General features: G+C 57.6%; 3 protein-coding genes across 4 annotated transcripts; 1 reads left to right on the forward strand and 2 right to left on the reverse strand.

Annotated features, from left to right (window-relative positions):
- Positions 272-2,069, reverse strand: C5H12orf57 (chromosome 5 open reading frame, human C12orf57). The gene is made up of 3 exons (NM_001243445.1): positions 1,712-2,069; positions 1,261-1,437; positions 272-501 (listed from the first exon to the last, which is right to left on the reverse strand). The coding sequence occupies exons 1-3, from the start codon at positions 1,761-1,763 to the stop codon at positions 350-352; spliced, it is 381 nt and encodes a 126-aa protein (NP_001230374.1). The 5' UTR covers positions 1,764-2,069; the 3' UTR covers positions 272-349.
- On the reverse strand, positions 2,921-16,410 carry ATN1 (atrophin 1). Of its 2 annotated transcripts, none has more exons than XM_005652594.3 (10): positions 16,138-16,290; positions 10,467-10,660; positions 10,058-10,195; positions 9,801-9,914; positions 6,864-8,851; positions 6,477-6,699; positions 5,414-6,110; positions 4,137-4,280; positions 3,655-3,835; positions 2,921-3,485 (listed from the first exon to the last, which is right to left on the reverse strand). In XM_005652594.3, the coding sequence occupies exons 2-10, from the start codon at positions 10,491-10,493 to the stop codon at positions 3,452-3,454; spliced, it is 3,546 nt and encodes a 1,181-aa protein (XP_005652651.1). In that variant the 5' UTR covers positions 10,494-10,660; positions 16,138-16,290; the 3' UTR covers positions 2,921-3,451. The 2 variants fall into 2 exon arrangements, with proteins under 2 accessions (XP_005652651.1, XP_003126588.2); XM_003126540.5 differs by having other exon boundaries at positions 2,926-3,485; positions 6,864-8,854; positions 16,138-16,410.
- Positions 14,751-17,002, forward strand: LOC110260590 (translation initiation factor IF-2-like). Its single transcript, XM_021091246.1, has 3 exons — positions 14,751-14,793; positions 15,835-15,995; positions 16,148-17,002. The coding sequence occupies exons 1-3, from the start codon at positions 14,751-14,753 to the stop codon at positions 17,000-17,002; spliced, it is 1,059 nt and encodes a 352-aa protein (XP_020946905.1).

An 18,559-nucleotide genomic window follows, 5' to 3' on the forward strand; every position in this document is an offset into this window, starting at 1 on the left:
CCAAGGGGCCCCCCCGCAAAAGCCCAGGCAGCCCCACACAGAGGAGGCACCGCCGCCGCCGCCGCCGCCGCCGGGGCAGGCCCCCAGACCCAGGGTGGTGAGGGACCGGCCCATCCCTCCCCCGGCCATTGGAGCCTGTTGGCAGCCGGAGCACAGGAAGGATCTGGACAGGGAGCCAGAGCGGCCTGAAAGGCTGAGGGAACTGGGCCAGGATGTAGGGGTTGTCAGGGTCACAAAAGACTGACGCCAAGACTAAGACTGACGCCAAGACTAAGTCCCAGGCACATTTATTATCCTCCAGAACACCAAGGTCTTCCCTTCCCGGGCAGTGCCACGGGAGGGCCAACCTTCAGGAGGCGGCCACGCTGCCACCCGAAGCAGGTCCGTGGGGCGGCAGGGTCATGGGCGGCAGGAACAACGCCTTCAGCTTGCCAGACAGGCTGGCGATCTCAGGATCCTGAGCTTCGTAAGATTTGACCAAGCGGGCAAACTTAAGAACACCTGCAAGGGGAGCAGAACGTCAACCCTCACCCCCAGGGGCTGGAGGAGCCCAGGACAGCAGGAGGGGGCAGCCCGAGTCACTAGCTGCTGCCCACCCCACCCCCCGGCCAGATAGCTAGCTGTCTGCAAAACAAGACTCATGCAGGTCTTTGCCCTGTGTGGTCTGGATCAACCCCTTCCCAGTCTACACTGGACACAACTGGCTGGGATGCAGTGAATGAAAATATCTCAAAGCAGTGTGTTCACCCCTATCACGTGAACCATTTTAACAATTTAGTCACAAGAGCACAAAGGATGCACATCAACCAGATTGCCAGTCCATAGCCAGGACAGAAGAGAGCTCTGGGCCAGCAGGGCTGAATTAATAAACACCCGGTTCAATAAACTGAACAGCCAACCCCGAGAGATCAGCTGGAACTGCTTGGAGGGGCTGCAGAAAGTTGCTGTCATGCAGACATCTCACTAAAAGCTATCAAAACGGGGTTAGGTTTCAGCTCTGCTGTGACCTGCCAACTTGGTTTACTACTACAGTCTGTTTCCTCATCTTAAAATGGGATAGCAATATAATTAATGGTAACTACAAAATGCACTTAAGACTTCACCTGGCTCAAGTTCACAGTAGACCCTGGGTTCTAAGTGCCAATACTGTTAGATTGTGGCTGCCGCCATGTGGCGAGAAAGGGGACGACGGCTCAGGGACGCGACGATCCATCGCCCTCTCCTCCACCCAGGCTACCTTCACTCCCCAGTCCGACCTACCTTCCCCGTCGCAGCTGAAGCCATAGGCTTTGATAACCTCCTGCTGAATCTGCGTGGCCACGGGCAGCACGAATTGCAGCATCTTACCCATGTCGTTGCACGCGTTATCACGAGCCTCGTCCATGCGCACGGCGTTCTCCGGGGCCGAGAACGCTTGGATCACCTCCGCCAGGACCACTGTGCGAAGGATGCAGCACAGGGCATCGGAACAAAGGGCACAAGGAAGAGGGCAAGGGAATTACTGGCCTGAAGCCGTAATAACCGAATCACTCGGCCCCCAAATCCCCCGCTTTAAGAAGCAAGGACCCCTCTTTGAAGGAGGATGGTACCGCGCGCCCCCAGTTCCCGGCGAATGCAGTCACATCTCTCGCCTGTGATTTCCTGCCCGCACCCTCCTCGGGCAGGAAGCCCACCCGGCAACTACCCACCCGGCAACTAGGAGGATTCTCACCCTTGGCCTGTTCCGCGCTCAAAGCAGCGGCTTGGGCCGAGGCGGACGCCATAGGACAAAAGATGCACGTGCAGCGGCGCCACGGAAACACTCCAGAAAAGCGAACCTTCTCCTAGTGCAGCTTCCCAGGCGGGTGGGGGTGGAAGGGAAGCTGTATCAGCTGAAGCCGGAAGCTTACTGATGGAGTCCCAACCTCCCCGCGCCCTCGGAAACAGGTTGAGACCTCGGATATTTAACTAAGACCAGTCAATCAGACACCAACTCGCTTACACCCCAACTCTTTCTATTGTTGAATACACTCTGGATTAAGGGTTTTCCGGTACAAACCGGAAAACCTGCTGGACAAATTCTAAAAGAGCTGTACACTACGAGAGCACAGCTCTGGCGAGAAGGCGGCATATCCGCAAACTCCACTATTAGTGAGGGTGAGTTCCGACCAGCGTTTCCTAATTCCTATTGCTGTACAAACAACGAGGCACATTGTAACTTTTAGAGGTGAAAACAGAATTCTAAAGAACTCTCTTAAACATTCGTTTCTAGAGTTTGGGAACGTTTGATACGAGTCTATGCAAATTACTTGATGCCGATTGGCTGAGAGCGAAGCCAGTCACTCCCCTTTTTAAGAACCGAGACGGGGCCTCGCGGCAGTGAAGACTTGACGCTAAAGCGGCTTTCGCGCTCTCCTAAAATGGCCTGGTGTAGGGGTGTGCAGTAACGCCCTATAATTTCCCTTCCCTTCAGGGCGTTAGAAATTGTCACCCACTCCCTCCTCAAACCTTAGAGCGCTTAAGACTTCAGGGTTCCAATTGCTTTAACCTATTGCAGCCACGCCCCCGACCCTCCAATTCATCAGTTTCTAACTCTTCTACGTTAAGAATTCAGGTCTCTGGCGGCTCCTAGCTGCGGGCACGGTGACAGAAACCCGTCTAAGCGGTTTCCTGGAGCAAGTCAGGGGCTTGCCTGTCGTAGGCCATCAGCTTCGTGACTGCCCACCATTGGAAGGATGGGACTCCACTCCAGCGGAGCCAGGTCTCCAAGGCCCTGGGCTCTTCCAGCTCCCCTCTCCAACTCTCCGGGGTCTCTATCCACTTCCGGACTAGCCTCCGGTAGTCCGGTAGCTTTCTCTCTAGGCGCTGGGCCGCCGCTGCCCAGAGACCCACATCACCACCCCGGCCCCCCATACCCCACAAAGAAACAGCCACAGCCATCTTCCTGGGGAGTCGTGAGGATGTTTTTGTTTGGTTGGTTTTGTTTGGGATATTTTTTAAAGAGCATCATATAGATATTTATATATATAAATTATTAATGTGGGGGAGGGGCAGGGGCATACATCGCAGTGGGAGCGCGCACACGGGGACTGGGGAGGGGCAGGGCGGCACACGATGCTACGCAAAACAGCCACATCTAACAGATGAAATAATCACACCAACGGGGTGGGGGAGGGGCGGTGGCCGCGGGGACGGGGGCGGGGGCGGGGAGGGGGGGGAAAGCCGGGGGACAAGGGAGAGGGAGCGGTCCAAGAAACTGTGCGCTTTCTGCCCCCACCCCCTCCACCTCCCCACCTCCGCACGCACATCACAGGAGCCTTGGCCTTCCATCTGTCCCTTCCTTCCTCCCTCTAGCCCAGAAGCCCCAGGCCCTGGGGCTGAGCAGCACCCCCTCTCGGCTGGGTGGCAGGCGGGGAGGGAGGCCTCCAGAGTCCAGATGCAGGGGCCGCGGGTGCTCTCTTGGTCGCAGGTTCTACAGCGGCTTGTCGCTTTCCTTCTTCAGGTGACTGGGGGAAGAGGGGGTGCAGAACAGGGCCTGAGAGACTGAGACCCATCCTGACCCGACCTCTCTCACAGAGGATGGTGGGGGAGGGGTTCCCTGCCTCGGGGGCCTCACCCCATCCCAGACGGGCTAAGTAGCATCCCATTGGCCTGGCCTAGGGTGCCCTGTGGTACCTGTAGTAATCCTCCTGGGCAGGCAGCGGCACACTGTGCAGTGGGTGATGGGCGTGCAGCCACTGCTGCTGCTCCAGTGCCAAGCGCTGCAGCTCAGCGGACTGCGCGTGCATGGCCTGCAGCTGGTGAGCTGCTGACATTGGGGCAGAGAGGGAGGCTGGCAGGTCCCGGTAAGGAGCAGCTGTGGGCAGGAAGGGCAGGGGGCACATGACCGGCAGGGCCAGGAGGTAGCTGGCCCCTTGACACACAGAGGAAACAGACACTAAACAACTTATGTGACAGCCAGTCCTGCAGGAGCCCTTAGCCTGGCCCTAACCCTGCGCCCCTCTTGAGCAGGGCCTCAGCTCTCCTATTCCCATTCCCAGCTCCTCTGGACACCGCCTCACCTCTCCCCAAGTCCAGCAAGGCCAGTCCCACCGGCTAATTTCCTCCTTTCTGCCCTTCACTCAGAAATCCCCCCCACCCCCAACCCCCATCCTTACCAAAGAGCTGGTGACGAAGAACTTCGTTCTCGTGCAGAGGGTGAGGAAGAAGGGGGTTGGGGAGGGTCCCAGCTGGGTAGGGGATCCGGGTAAGGTGAGACCCTGAGGCCAGGGGGTCAATGAGAGGGTGCACCGAGGCAGAGGCTGGAGGGTAGAGAAGAGGAAGGTGTCACGAGAAGGCAAGTTTGGGGAAAACCATGCACTTGGGAGGGAAGGGATCCACACCTGGCAAGAGGGGTGGACATTCGAACACAGGGAGATCCAGGGCATTAAGGAGGCACCAAGGAGGAACCAGGGGCCTGGGAGATGGACAGGGCAAGACCCTACTGGAGTCAGGATGTAGGGATGGCAGGTGTCAGAGGGATCTGAGGAACAGGAAAAGGGGGGTGGGCTGCTTAGAGAAGGTGGAAGAGGACACGAAGTTTAGAAAACGAGACAGGGAGAGGAGAGCTTAAGAGAGAGAAAGCAACGGAGCCTGGAATGAATGTGACTCTGAGGCTAGATGGAGCAATGTTCTGATGAAAAGAGGTACTGTGAGGCGTTCCCGTCGTGGCTCAGTGGTGAACGAATCTGACTAAGAACCATAAGGTTGCAGGTTCGATCCCTGGCCTTGCTCAGTGGGGTAAGGATCTGGCGTTGCCATGAGCTGTGGTGTAGGTCGCAGATGTGGCTCAGATCCCGCGTTGCTGTGGCCCTGGTGTAGGCCGGTGGCTCCAGCTCCAATTGGACCCCTAGCCTGGGCACCTCCATGTGCCTCGGGAGCGGCCCTAGAAAAGGTGAAAAGACAAAAAAAAAAAAAGAAGTACTGTGAGAGAACAGTGAGAGAAGCTCACTGTCACCTATGATCCCACAACCAGAGCTATAGGACTCTTTCTGGAAGGTCACGGATCTTAAAGTGGAGAAGAACAGGAAACACGTCAGCCAGGAGACAATGGCAAGAAACAACCAGAGTTGAATCCAAGGTTTCAAGAAGATAGTTCTGTGAAGGGCTCAGGCTCAGGCCTCAAGGTCATGCTCCCTTAAAGGTTTCCACCTTGGGTCTCTGGGGGGTGGGTGGCAGACCTGAAGAGGACTGGGGTGTAGGGTAGGGTCTTCGTAGCACCACTAAGACAGGAGGAGACAGGCCGGGGAGGCAAGGACAGGGGCAGCCGTCTCAGGAGAGAGGCTTGTGCCAGAGGTGGGGAGGGACATCCCCGCCTGAGGAACAGAAGGGCCCCATCACTTGCCAAGGGGCAAGGTGGCCTCACAGGGCCAGGGCCAGGGAACTGGAGCCTCACCTGCGTGGATGGCATCCTGCTGGTGGAGGTGCAGGTGAGAGTGGATGTGGGAGTGCTGGTGGTGATGGGGGGTCACATTAAGCATCTGCAGCCGGGCCAGCGGGTCGTTGCCCAGGGCGGCTACCCTTTCCGCGTGCTGCCTCTCAGCTGCCAGACGCTCAGCGTAGGACATGTCAGGGCGCAGGGCTGGCCCAGCTGCGAGCGCTAGACGTTCTCTTTCCAGCGGCCCCAGACTCGGATGGAAGGGGAAAGGGTGCAAGCCAGGTGGACCAGGCTGCAGAGCCAGGCCCCCGTGTCGGGGGAAGGGATCCAGGCCTGGCCCAGGGACCCCGTGTAGGGGTTCCAGCTCACTGGGCTTCACCTCGAAGCCAGGCTTGAGGCGGTCGCGCAGATCTCGTTCACGGGCTTCCCGCTCCCTCTCCCGGGCCGCTGGGTCACTGCTGTACAGGGCCGGGACATTGTAACCCAGGAGCCCCGGGTCCACTGCCCCCAGGGGCACGTAGAATGGATGGTTGCGATTGCCAGGAGACATGACGTGGGGCCGGGCGTATTCACTGAGGGTGCGCAGGGCTGGAGTGTCGGGACCCAGGTAGGGGGGCACTGTAGCCACAGCACTGCCCGGCTCAAATGGAGGGCGATGGGGTACCGGGCCGAGAGATGGGCATTCCACTGGAGCACGGCCCTCCTGAGCCAACTTCTGTTGGATAGAGGGAGCATCGGGGTCAAAAGGGCAGGTGGGGAAGAGATGGCCGGTCCTGACCCTCAGCTGACCACTTGTCTCAGGCTAAAGCCTCAACTTGTAACTCAGACTACCAGGGACTCCCCAGACCCCTTCCCTTCCTACGTAGGACAGTGGCCCTTCCTATGGTCCACAGGTACTCTGACCTGAGCGTACCGTCCCCCCAATCCCGGGATGCAACTCCTCCCACTGGAATCCCTGGGTCTCCATCTCCCGGGCTGCTGCAATAGTTCCTCCTCTCCGACAGGGCGGCGCATGACCACCCCGCCCGGAGGCTGCTCGCGCCGCGCAGAGGGCGGGCCACGCGTGCGCTGACGCACTCACCACGCTGCGCTCCAGCTCGCGTTCCTTCTCGCGCTCACGTTCCTTCTCGCGTTCCCGCTCGCGCTCGCGCTCCTTTTCCTCGCGAGCGCGCTGCTCGGCCTCGCGCCGCACCTTCTCCACCAGGTCGGCTCGCTTCTTGGCCAGCTTGGAGCCCTCTAGCGGCACGAAGTACAGGTCGCTGCGCGCGCACGAGTTAAAGCCGCGGTCCAGGTGTTTGTTGAACCTGCCGGGCGCGGAAGCGGCGCGCGCTCAGCTCCTGCGAGCGGCCCCGCTTGGAATCGGCGGGTGCGGGCTGCCTGGGCGAGGCCAGGGCCAGGGGTACTTTCAAAAGCGCCACACGAACGCAAGGCCCCTCCCGCACCCGCAGCATCCCGCCCTGGTGCTCACCTGGCCGACTGGCTGGCGTGGCTGGGCACGTCTACCACTTTGGGAGGGGGTGAGGGGCTGCGGGCCGGGGGCGCTGGGCTCTCGGGGGTCTCATACTCTTCGGCGGGTTCCTGTTTGATCTGCGTGGCGCTCAGGGGTGGCCCTGAGGCGGGGGCCGCAGTGGGTGGTGGCAGAGATGACAGGCCCGAGGGTCCCGCAGGTGGTAGTGGCCCGGGCCCCACGGCGGGTGAGCCCGGCTTGAAGGTCCCTGGGCCTGCGGGCGGCGAGGCGCCTCGATAGCTCGGCGGGGTCGCGGTTCGGAAGGAGGGCGGCGACCCCGGCTTGTACCCGGGTGGGGTAGCGGTCTTGTAGGCCCCTGGGGATGGGGCTCTCTTGCCATACGGTGGGGGCCCGGGTGGGGAGGCTGTTTTGTAGCCTGCTGGGGAGGAAGCCACTGTGGCAATGACCGTGGAAAGTGTGGCTGAGGAGGTGGTGACCGGAGGCACGGATGGGAAGGGGTAGGGCGCCCCTTGGGGGCCCTGGGAAGGAGACGGGTGGGAACATGGGTAGGACCCTTGAGAGGAGGAAGAGGAATTGGAAGAGGAAGAGGCTGGGGGGCCATTGGGGCCTGCTTGGCTGTAGGACACCTGGCTATGAGGTGGGGGCAGGTGTGCTGGCCCTGGCGGGTAGGGCCTCAGAGACCCCAGGGAGGGAGACATGGCATAAGGGTGTGCATGGTGGGAGCTATTGCTCTCCAGGGAGTGAGGATACGCTCCGGGTGGAGGGGGACCAGAGCTCCCATGATGTTGTTGCTGTTGCTGTTGCTGCTGCTGCTGCTGCTGTTGCTGGTGGTGATGGTGATGTGCTGGGGCTGGTGGGTGAGCAGTGGACTGGCCTCCAGCAGAAGGAGGGAAGGGGCCTGGGTGGGCATTGCTGTTGGCTAAGAGGCGGCCGTAGGGAGGAGGTGGGGGAGGACCCTGGCTCCACACAGCTTGGGATGGGAGAGAAGGCTGAGTATACTTGGGTGGCTGATTGGAGACAGAGAGGCTGGTTGGGGGAGGGAAGGAGTGGGGATAACTGGGCAGTGCCTGGGAAGCTGGGTACTGGGAGACAGAGGCAGAACTGGAAGAGGAGGCTGCTGCGGAGCTACCGGAAGATGAATAAGGATACCTCATTGGAGGGGCTGGGGCAGAGGAGGAGGAAGCAGGGGGCAGAGGGTGGGGTGAGGGAGCAAGAGTAGGGCCCTTCTCTGGGCCAGGAGGAAGTCCACCCATACCCTGCCCCATGGAATGGGGAGAGGGCAGATGCCCAGGTAGCGGCTGGGCCCCCAGGCCAGGAGGAGAGGCTGATGCATTGTTAAGGGGTCTCAGGGCAGGTGGGGGAGGCAGGTTTGGTGTCACGTGAGGGAAAGTGGCTGGTGGTGGAGCAGTGGGTAGGTTCCCACCACCAACTGGAGTGTTAGGCGGCTTTGTTGGAGGAGCACCACCAGCCGCGGAGCTCGATATTGAAATGGGGGTGGTGGGAGGGGGGTGCTGCTTACCCCCACTAGGGGCCACTGCTGAAGAAGCAGCCCCTCCCCCCTTGGAACCCATTGGGGGTCCAGATAAAACTCCTCCACCAGTGCCCCCAGGATAGAGCTGTGGATGCGGGGGAGGGGCCCCTGGTGGAGCCTGGAACATTCGCGATGTGGGGGGCTCCATGGGAGCATGATATCCAGTGGGTGTCACAGAAGGATGGGGTTCAAAACCAGGCTCTGGCTGTCGGGGGGTGCTGTCTGGTGGCGGAGGGGAAGGAGGAAAGAGTGGAGGTGGGTGGTAGGGGCGGGCTGGGCCCTGGGACAGGCCAGAAGACGAGTCGGAGTCATTCTCCACACTCCCGGGGCTGTAGATGCTGGGGGACGTGCTTCGGTTGTCCTGGTCGATGTCCCTAGGGTCACTGCTGCCATCATCATTGAGACTCCGCCCATCCAAACTATCCAGATCCGAGGGAGACTGCGGCCGAGGGAGCTCCTGCTGTAGAAAAAGAAGGGCCATTTTTCCCTTTTCCTTCTTTGTTTCCCTTGGGTTTGGGGCCTCTCTTGAACAAAATAATTTCCCGCTCACAGCACACCACCGTGCTACGAAGTGATGAACACACTTGCCCAATCCCTCCTTGCTGCCATGTCTTCCACTCTTCCCCCATCTCTGCTGCTCCCCGGCAGCAGCCGGAGTTCCCTCCTTGTGAAACCCTGTTCCTTCCTCAAGTGTCCATCTCCAGCACCTTCTCCCCAACCACAACCCAAATCCCTGTCTTCCACCAGCTCATCTGCCATCCTCTCATCTCATCTACCCCTTTAACTAAACATCCCACAAACCACTAGTGCTTCAAAAGACCACTTCTGCATGCTCCTTGTGATCTATTTGTTCCTTCCACTAAGACTTCTCACCCTGGATCTCCTCCCCAGCCTGTGCATGAAACCCAGGACCTGGTAAAGGAGAGGCTAGAATCCCCCACACTCTTCCAGTGCCCTTTGGGCCCTGCCTGGTCATCTGACAGTCTGGCCAAAGCCCTCAAGATCTGACTGACATTATGTTAGGCTACTTTAATAAGCATTAGGATAAGACTTTTCTGTCATTTTCCAGGCAAGATTAAAATAGGAATCATAAGGAGTTCCCAGTGTGGCTCAGCAGAAACAAATCTGACTGGCAGGTTCGATCCCTGGCCTCGCTCAGTGGGTTAAGGATCCGGCGTTGCCATGAGCTGTGGTGTAGGTCGCAGACACAACCCAGATCCCACGTTTCTCTGGCTGCAGTGTAGGCTGGTGGCTACAGCTCTGATTCGACCCCTAGCCTGGGAACCTCCATATGCCGCAAACAAGGCCCTAAAAATAAAAAAATAAAATAGGAATCATGAACGAAAGGGAATTTGGGGGAAAGAATAGTCAGAAAACGGGTCAGGATGGCTGCAAGTGTCTCCCACCTCAGTTTTGGTCTTTTTTGGTGCGTTGGTCTCCTCACTTTCACTCTCTGAGATCTCCTCGCTCCGGCCCTGCTTGCTGACCTTTGGGGTGGAGGCTTCCTCTACCCGGGCCTTCTGTTAGAGAGGAAGAAAATTCCTGTCTTATACCTCCCAAGCTCCACGGGTACCCTCTGCCAGACAGGAAGCTCCCCAACACACACACACCCCGTCAGTCCCGGTGCCCGGGCATCCTGTGGGAGGACCTGGGGACAGAATACCTTGGCCGTCTGCCTAGACTTCTCGGCTTTGCCATCACTGCTGGACGTGCTGACCCCTCCAGGGGAGGCCCGACCCCTTGATCTCAGTTCTTCCCGGGGCCCAGGGGCCTCTTTCTTCCGTCCACTCCTCATTGACATCTGAGGGAGAAGGAAGCAAGCCGATGATGTAGTTTTCTACATTGCACCTCACTTTACCATCTGCCTTATTCCCAGTCTTCCCCTCCAGTGGGTGTCAGAAGGATGGGGTTCAAAGCCAGGCTGTGGCTGTCGGGGGCGGATGGGGGGGTCTGGCGCTGGGAAGGAGGGAGGAAGAGTGGACGTGGGTGGTAGGGGGTGGGCTGGGCTCTGGGACAGGCCAGGAGCCTCCCTGCCCCCCGATCTTTCATGTCTCGTTTTAGTTACTACTCACTGAGTCTTTATTCTGTCGTGTCTTCATTCTTCAGGCTGTGGAGACCCCATTCTCCTCCGCCTGGGCAGCTGAATACAGAAACTTATCTGCTTCACCCTAAGTTCCCCAGAGCTGTGGCCTGGGAAGCAGGAAGCAGGATCTCCAAGTTTCCAGGAGAGGGACCTGGAACTTGCAGGGTCCGTTTTCAGTGAAGCCTGTTGAAAAAAGACCATCAGAGTCTCCAATCTGGGGAACAGAGTCTGAAGAGGATACTACTGTGCCTGTCGAGGGGTTGAGTAAGCAGCTCAGCCACAAGACAGGGCTGGCTTACCCATGGGTGTCCCGTTATGTGTATGTGAGGGACACGCTGCGTGCAAAATTATCTCTTTCGTCCCTTGGGAAGGCAGAAAACTCAGGTGTACCTATGCGCCCCAATTCAGGAGATCACCCTATTTCACCCTTCAGGATGCCTAGGAAATACACGCGTACACATGAATTCCACAGAGCCATATAACGGAGCAAAAAGGAAAGCAGCTGAGGAGTTCCTGTTGTGGCTCAGCAGGTTAAGAACCCAACTAGTATCTATGAGGATGCAGGTTCCATCCCTGGCCTTGCTCAGTGGATTAAAGGATCTGGCATTGCCGAAAGTTGCGTCATCGGTTGAAGATGGGGCTCATATCTAACCCCTAGCCTGGGAACCTCCATATGCGGCAGTTTCAATCCTAAAAAGACAACAAAAGAAAAGTAGCTGAAGTATTAGTTAACTTTTTTTGGGGGTCTTTTTGCTATTATTTCTTTGGGCCGCTCCCGCGGCATACTGAGGTTCCCAGGCTAGGGGTCGAATTGGAGCTGTAGCCACCGGCCTAACCAGAGCCACAGCAACGCAGGATCCGAGCCGAGTCTGCAACCTACACCACAGCTCACGGCAACGCTGGATCGTTAACCCACTGAGCAAGGGCAGGGACCGAACCCGCAACCTCATGGTTCCCAGTCGGTTTCGTTAACCACTGAGCCACGACAGGAACTCCAAGAAAAGTAGCTGAAGTATTAGTTAACTTTTTGAGTACCTTCTTTTGGTATTTTTTTTAAGTAACCTTCTCTATTAACTTTATATTCTGATTTTGTTTGTTTGTTTTTTAGGGCCACACCCTCGGCATGTAGAGGTTCCCAGGCTAGGGGTTGAATCAGAGCTACAGTTGCCAGCCTACGCCACCACCACAGCAACATGGGTTCCGAGCCACGTCTGCAACCTACACCACAGCTCATGGCAACACCAGATCCTTACCCCTCGGAGCGGGGCTAGGGATCAAACCTGCATCTTCATGGATCCTAATCCAGTTCATTAACCACTGAGCCATGTACTATTTCATTTAATATTTATATCCAACCCTGAGAAGCAGGTATTCTTCCCATTATATAGGTGAGGAAACTGAAGGATCAAAGATGGTGACTATGCCTTGCCCAACTTCATGTGATGAATACTCAGTGAGGAACCAGTGGCAGCTCCAGAATCAAGCCCCATGCTCTTTCTTCAGTACCTATCTATACTCTCATTAGAAGTTGGTGGGGGAGGAGTTCCCGTCGTGGCACAGGGGTTAACGAATCCGACTAGGAACCATGAGGTTGCGGGTTCGGTCCCTGTCCTTGCCCAGTGGGTTAATGATCCGGTGTTGCCGTGAGCTGTGGTGTAGGTTGCAGATGAGGCTCGGATCCTGCGTTGCTGTGGCTCTGGCGTAGGCCGGCGGCTACAGCTCCGATTCGACCCCTAGCCTGGGAACCTCCATATGCTGCAAGAGTGGCCCAAGAAATAGCAAAAAAAAAAAAAAAGAAAAAAGAAAAAAGAAGTTGGTGGGGGAGTTCCTGTCGTGGCTAAGCAGAAACGAATCTGACTAGCATCCAAAGGGATGCAGATTCGATCCCTGGCCCCGCTGCTCCGTGGGGTAAGGATCCGGTGTTGCCATGGGCTGTGGTGTAGGTCACACATGTGGCTCGGATCTGGCATTGCCGTGGGTGTGGCATAGGCCAGCAGCTATAGCTCTACATTGACGCCTAGTAGCCTGGGAACCTCTATATGCTGTGGGTGCAGAACGAAAAAGACCAGGAAAAAAAAAAAAAAGTTAGTGGGGCGAACTCTCAGAAGGCCTAGATCAGTCCCAGAGATATGAAAAGAAACTTTTCTCACATCAGGGTAGGCGGGAGAACAATGCCCCATTTTACAGTGCAAGGCGCACGGCCCTCCCAGGCCCAAGGCCAAACCTAGGTCTCCCCCCAAGTGCAGAACTTCATTTCTGAGAGTCTCGTAAGACACCCCCCCCCCCCACCGTGCTTGGGTTCCCTCAGGCTAGAGAAAAAGCCAGGGCTTTCACGTGACTACCCAAATCAGTGAATGTCAGTGAGCACACAAGACAAACTGACAAATGTGTAAGCCTATCCTCCCACCTGGCTGGGACAGGAACTTACCTCCTCTCCGCCGTAGCTGTCTCTTTCTATATATCTGTATCTACATATCAGTAATTTTCAGTTGCACTTGTTTGTATTTCTTGCTAAATGTCATGTCTCTCCATATCACTGACCATAAGAACTTCTGGGAGTAAAAATGATTATCTTCTTACAGTTTTCTTTCCTCCCCGTGGATCTCGTGTACATATGGGTGTTCTGGTCTGTTCTTGTTACTGACCTGCAAACCCACTAACTTCAGCAGGATCTTCCAGAATGAAGCATTGCTGGCCTCGGGGAGCACAGTAGGCTTCCCCACCTATTCGGAGTTAGGGGGCCTCCATAGACAAATGGCCTTTCCACATTCTATAACTTATTTGTCCCAAGGAATACAGAGTAATTACTTCTCTCTCACCTCCACTGAACTCTCCTGAGGCTTGCGGTGAGGGGTGAGACTAACCTTTCCAGGAAACTTAATAACAATTTACTTAAGAGTCACAAAAGAGCTGGGACAGAGCCTCAGGTCTTCTGAACTTAGAGCCCCGTAAACAGGTCATTTCTCTTCCACTACAACTATTTACCACAGTATTGAGCTGTTCGGTACATTGGTTTTCAAATATCGTCAACCCTCCAAAACCCTAAAGAACAAAACCCAACATAACCAAAGGGGAAAATAATCCCAACAAAAGTACAACAGAAAAAACTGTGCCTCATGTGTCTCTGCCAGCTCGTCTAAAGGCAGGTGCTCATCCCTCCTTCCTATCCCAGAACTTGTTCACTGTCGGTGAGAGTTATGGGATCCAAAAGGCCAGAGGAAAGCAGCAAAATGTTCTTGAAGAACAGAGAAAGCCTGGTGTGCCCCCGCCCCCACCCTAACTTTTTTAATCAGCTGGAATCTGATAAAATTAGCAATGAGGAGCTCTGAAGGAGAAAAGCACTCATAAAAGGTAGGTGACCCTGGGGATAAGGAGTGGCAGGAGCGAGAAAGAGGTAGGGTTGGGTTGCACGGACCTTCCTGAACCTGGAGCATATTTCAGCACCAACAAGCTGCGCTAAGAGTAGCTCAGATTCCTTCTCTGATTTATAAAGCACCTACTATGTATCTGCAAAACACTAAGCCTAGGCACCAAAGATAGGGAAATAGTCTCAAAGTAAGAACAGGAAAAGAAATTAAGGGAGCAATATGAGGAAGATATCAGAAAGACTGCATTATATCCAAGGCACAAGGATTTCCAGGATGGGCTTGCAGGGTAAATTTCAAGACCACTGGCCCAGCCCCCACCATCATTCCAAACCTGCCAGACTAACAAACCAGTCCAAAGTAACTCCTAGATAACAATGTAGCCCAGGCCAGCAGATAACAAGGCATTGGCCTAAGCCTTAGAATCTACAGTTGTCAGCGGGGCCTCAGATATCATCTTATCTACAACCCCTTCATCGGACAATGAAGCCAAGGCTCAAAGGGAAGTGACTTGCCCAAGGTCACAGTTAGTAGGTACAGCCAGGACTAGACCCAGGTCTCCAGGCTCCTGTTCTGGAATATTTCCACTGCACCAGGCTGTTTTACAGCCCTCTCCCCTGGGGGACCCTCACCTGGGAGGCGCGTGGAGAGCCCAGCCATCCCTACAAGTTCAGAGAAACGGAAGGTTGGAGGTCAGATGAGCGAAGGCGTTACTGTGGGGAAGAGTCTGGGACAGAGGAAAAGGGATACTTGGGCAGGAAGACTCAAGGTGAAGAAAATGGAAGAATATCTGTGCAAAGAAGCAACAAGACCATCCAAAAACTTCCTAATAACAAGGGAGATAGAGGCCAGCAAGAACTGCCAAAAGATGGTATAACTTGGAACAGGAGCATTCCCATCCTCCCACCATGCCTAAGGGGAGGGACCTGGAGAAACAACTACCACCTGCAAGTAACATGTCTACCTGTTCCAAAGACTGCTGGGTGGACACGGTGGACCCTTGGGGAAACTCCTCTCCACCAGCAGCACCCGAAACATCCTTCAGAATCCAGCCGAGCGTCCCAAGGACATAGCCAGAGGCTGAAAGGCCCAGTGGAGATGCAGAACCCCCATCTATTGGACATCCCACTGGGTCACTGCCATGGCAACGAAGAGGCAGAACTTGCCCCTCAAGAGTCTGTCCCAGGGGTCCATCTACCAGTCACTCCCCCTCCAGTTGCCAAAGCAACTCCTGTCCTCCTACAGCACCCTCAGGGAAGGGAGCTTAAGAGTACCTACCCCGGCAGAAAAAAAGTCTACGCACAAAGGGAAATCTCGGAGCACAAAACACTAATGAAGATCCACCCACCGCTTAAGGAAACCACAGCTAGAGGCGCAGGGGTGTTCTGGGGGTTTGAGGGTGGGGGTCACGACTTGTTTGGTGTGCCTGTAAGATTGCCCAAATGCTCCCCTCTTTTTCCACCCTCCCGGAAACCCTTCCTCCCTAAACTCTCCCTTCAGTGTTCGCATCTTCCTCATCAGTTGCGGGAGGACCCACACTACCAGGCCCTAGCGTGCCCCTCTCCAAGAAGCACCTATGTCTGGGATTGCAAAAACAAGGTCAGAGGTGACCTGGAGTAGAGGAAAGAAAATTGAGTCACAAAGGCATCGCCTTCCCACTTCCACTCGGGAGCACCTCCCCTTCTTTTCAAGGGTGGCCCTCTCCTCGGCCATCTCTGAGCCCCCCTCAGTTCCATTCTCCTCCCTCATCAGCTACAATCCCTCTCTTTCCACCTACCACACCCCTTCCCCATTTCCCACCTCCCTTCTATACCTAGCACCCCGAACCCCAGGATCTGAAACCGGGTTCTGGGCCTTTGAGGCTTTTCCTGGAGTCCTCCTGCCCCACCTCGTTGCCATCTCTCCATTCCTTTTTGCCTTCGCCCCGAGGCCCCCCTGACGGGCATCCCGGTTTTCCTGCGCCAACCCTCCACCTCGGGGGTTCCTCTTTAGGTCCCGGGATTCTGGCCACACTCCCGCCCCACCAGCCCTCCTCCTGTGACTCTCCCACCTCCCCCCACCTTCCTGATCCTCCGGGCGTCCAGGCCCCCATCCCTCCTCCGGGGCCGGCCCCACCCCCTGAGCCCCCAGTCTCAGGCCAGCCAGGGCCCGCAGTAGGGGACCAGATCGGGGAAAAATAACAAATGGAGGCGGCGGCGGCGGCGGCGGCAGGAGGGGGAACTGGGAGGGGTGGGGGTGGGGAGCCGCGGGCCAGAACCCGGGCGAGCGCAAGGCCCGGGCGGCAGCAGATCTTACCTGTTTGTAGCTCGGGACGGCTGGCTGGCTCCGAACGGGATTTGGGGCTCCGGCGCCTCTGGGGGCGGCGGCGGCCGCTCCCCCGCCCCCCTCTCTTTCCGGCTTCAGTCGCCGCCGCGACGGCGGCGGCGGCGGCCCCGACCCCCCCGGAGGGCGGCCCCCATCTTCCCTCTTCCCCCACCTGGCCCCGATCGCCCGCCGGCCCCCGAAGCAAATCCCAGTCCCCGCTCTAGTTCTGCCCCTCCCCAGGCCCGCCGCCTACCCCGGCTGCCCAGAACGTCCGGGCCGCGCCGCCCGTCCGCCCCCGCGGCCAGGCCGGCCCTCCGCGCGGCTCCGACCCGCTGCCTCCCGCCAGCCGCCCGCGCCCGCCCCGCGCAGCCCGCACTTGCGCGATCCCCGGCCCCCTAGGCGGCCTCCGCCCGCGGCCCCCGCCCCTTCCCGGGCGGTCTTCTCCCTCGCCCCCTCCTGGCTCCTCCCTGAGGCCGGCGGTCCCCCTGAAACGGGTCCCGGCCCGAGGCCCCGGCCCGACGCGGGGCTGCGGGCGGGCGGGCTGGGCGGCGCGTCCGGCGACTCGCACAGGAAAGCGGACGGCGAAGGGAGGGAGCCTGGGAGAGGGGGATGGGAGAAGGGAGGAAGAGGGAGAAGGAGGGAGCGCGGAGGAACGGAGGAGAGAGGGGCAGGGAGGGAGCCGCGAGGGAGGGAGCGCGAGGCGAGCGGCGAGGAGGGGCGGAGAGGGGGATCGGAAAGGGGGAGGCGCCGCGCGAGTTGGCCAAGACCGAGGCCGAGGGGGCCGGGGCGCGGGGAGGGGTTCGCCGTGGCGGAATGCGGGGAGCCCGCGGGCCTGGCGCGGGAGCGGGCTGGGTAGGAGGAGCCGTGGGTTGTAGGGGCAGAGATGGGGGAGGCTGGAGAAGTTTGGGGGCCCAGGGCTGTGTGGCAGAGGCAAGGGGGGAGGTTGTGGGTATGTAGCAGAGATGGGGTAATGGGGTTAGGTTGGGGCGAGACAGAGCTTCCTGGGGACAATGAGATGTGTGACAGGGGAGGTGAAAGAAGCTTGGGGTGATAGTGTCTGGCAGACACCTAGCGTAGCAGGAAAGGTTTGGGAGGCAATCGTGCAAAGGGGCTGGAAGTTTGGGGGTCATAAGGAGGGGAAGATATTGAAAAGATGGAGACATATACAGGAGAACGGGATTTCTGGAGGAGAGTGAAGAGTTTGGGGGTGACTGGTGTTGACAAAGGGATGGGGAAGGTAAGAAGTTGGGGGAATGACAAACCTAGTGATGTCATGGGGAAAGAGAAAGCAAAGCTAGAAGAACCTTAAGAAAGGATGAAGGAGGTGGGGCCAGGTGCATATTCGAGGAGGACTGGGTTCTGGGTGGGAAGAGAAAGTGGGGGACAGGGACGGCTGGGTTCTGGGGGTGGGGGGTTCCAAAAGAGTGGAGAAGGGTGTCTGTGGGCAAGACAGGGTGGACAGAATGGGGCCAAAGTGGAGGGGGGTGTAAAGAAGATTAGGAGGAAATGTAAGCTAGACTAGCCCTTTGGTGACAAGACGGAGGAAGGGAGGTCCATGCCGGGAAGGACCTGCTAGTGGAGATGGGAGGGGAAAGCCGAAGGAAACGGTAGAAATGGGGGAGGACAAGCCCCTGGAGGGAAGGGGACACCATCCTCAGGCCCACTGGCTGGTGGTAGCTCTGTTTTCCTTCACACGTCTGGTCTGTCCGAAGTCATCACTCGTGGTACTTTGGGCCACCGGGAAGAGGTGGGTGGGGAGGAGGCTCCACATGGAGACAGCCCCAGGTGCCCTGGTTCCCCAATCCCAGTCCTTCTAAGGTGGGGACAATCCCACCACGGACTGCTCTCCACGCTGCCTGTGGCTCTGACAGTCCCCAACCATTCCCACTTTTCAGCCATGAGGCCAGCACCCCCAGACCACCCCCAGTGTCTACTGGGCTCTCTCCCTGCCTCACACCAAGCAGCAACATCTCCCCGGACAAAGGACACCAAGATGCTGGGTGATTTTTGGCAGCAGAGATTGGGAAGGCCAGAGAATGGGAGGGAGGCAGGCTGGGAAACGGGAAGAGCTGGAGCCGGAGTCTGGATTGGGAGCCCTCAGCAGCGCTCCAGGTTTGGGGTGGGGGCGGGGTATGTGTGTCGCCAGGCCAGCTAGAAGCCAAGAGTGGGCCCTGAAGGCAGGATCCCACCAGCCTTCTGGAAAGGGCTCTGTAGCAACAAGTAGATTTTGCCTCATATTTCCCTGGGCCAGGCTCAGCCAAGTTCTTGGAATACCCAAAAGCTCTTGATGGATTCTGTAGCACTGGGGAACCTGAGCAGGAAGGCTTCCTTGGACTAGGAATGAATCACCACTCTTCTGCCTCTAGAATTAGTTGGCACTCATTTTATTACCCCAGGCCCACCTTCCTAATCC

The sequence above is a fragment of the Sus scrofa genome, chromosome 5, assembly GCF_000003025.6.
Source record: "Sus scrofa isolate TJ Tabasco breed Duroc chromosome 5, Sscrofa11.1, whole genome shotgun sequence".
In the NCBI taxonomy this organism is placed as follows: domain Eukaryota; kingdom Metazoa; phylum Chordata; class Mammalia; order Artiodactyla; family Suidae; genus Sus; species Sus scrofa.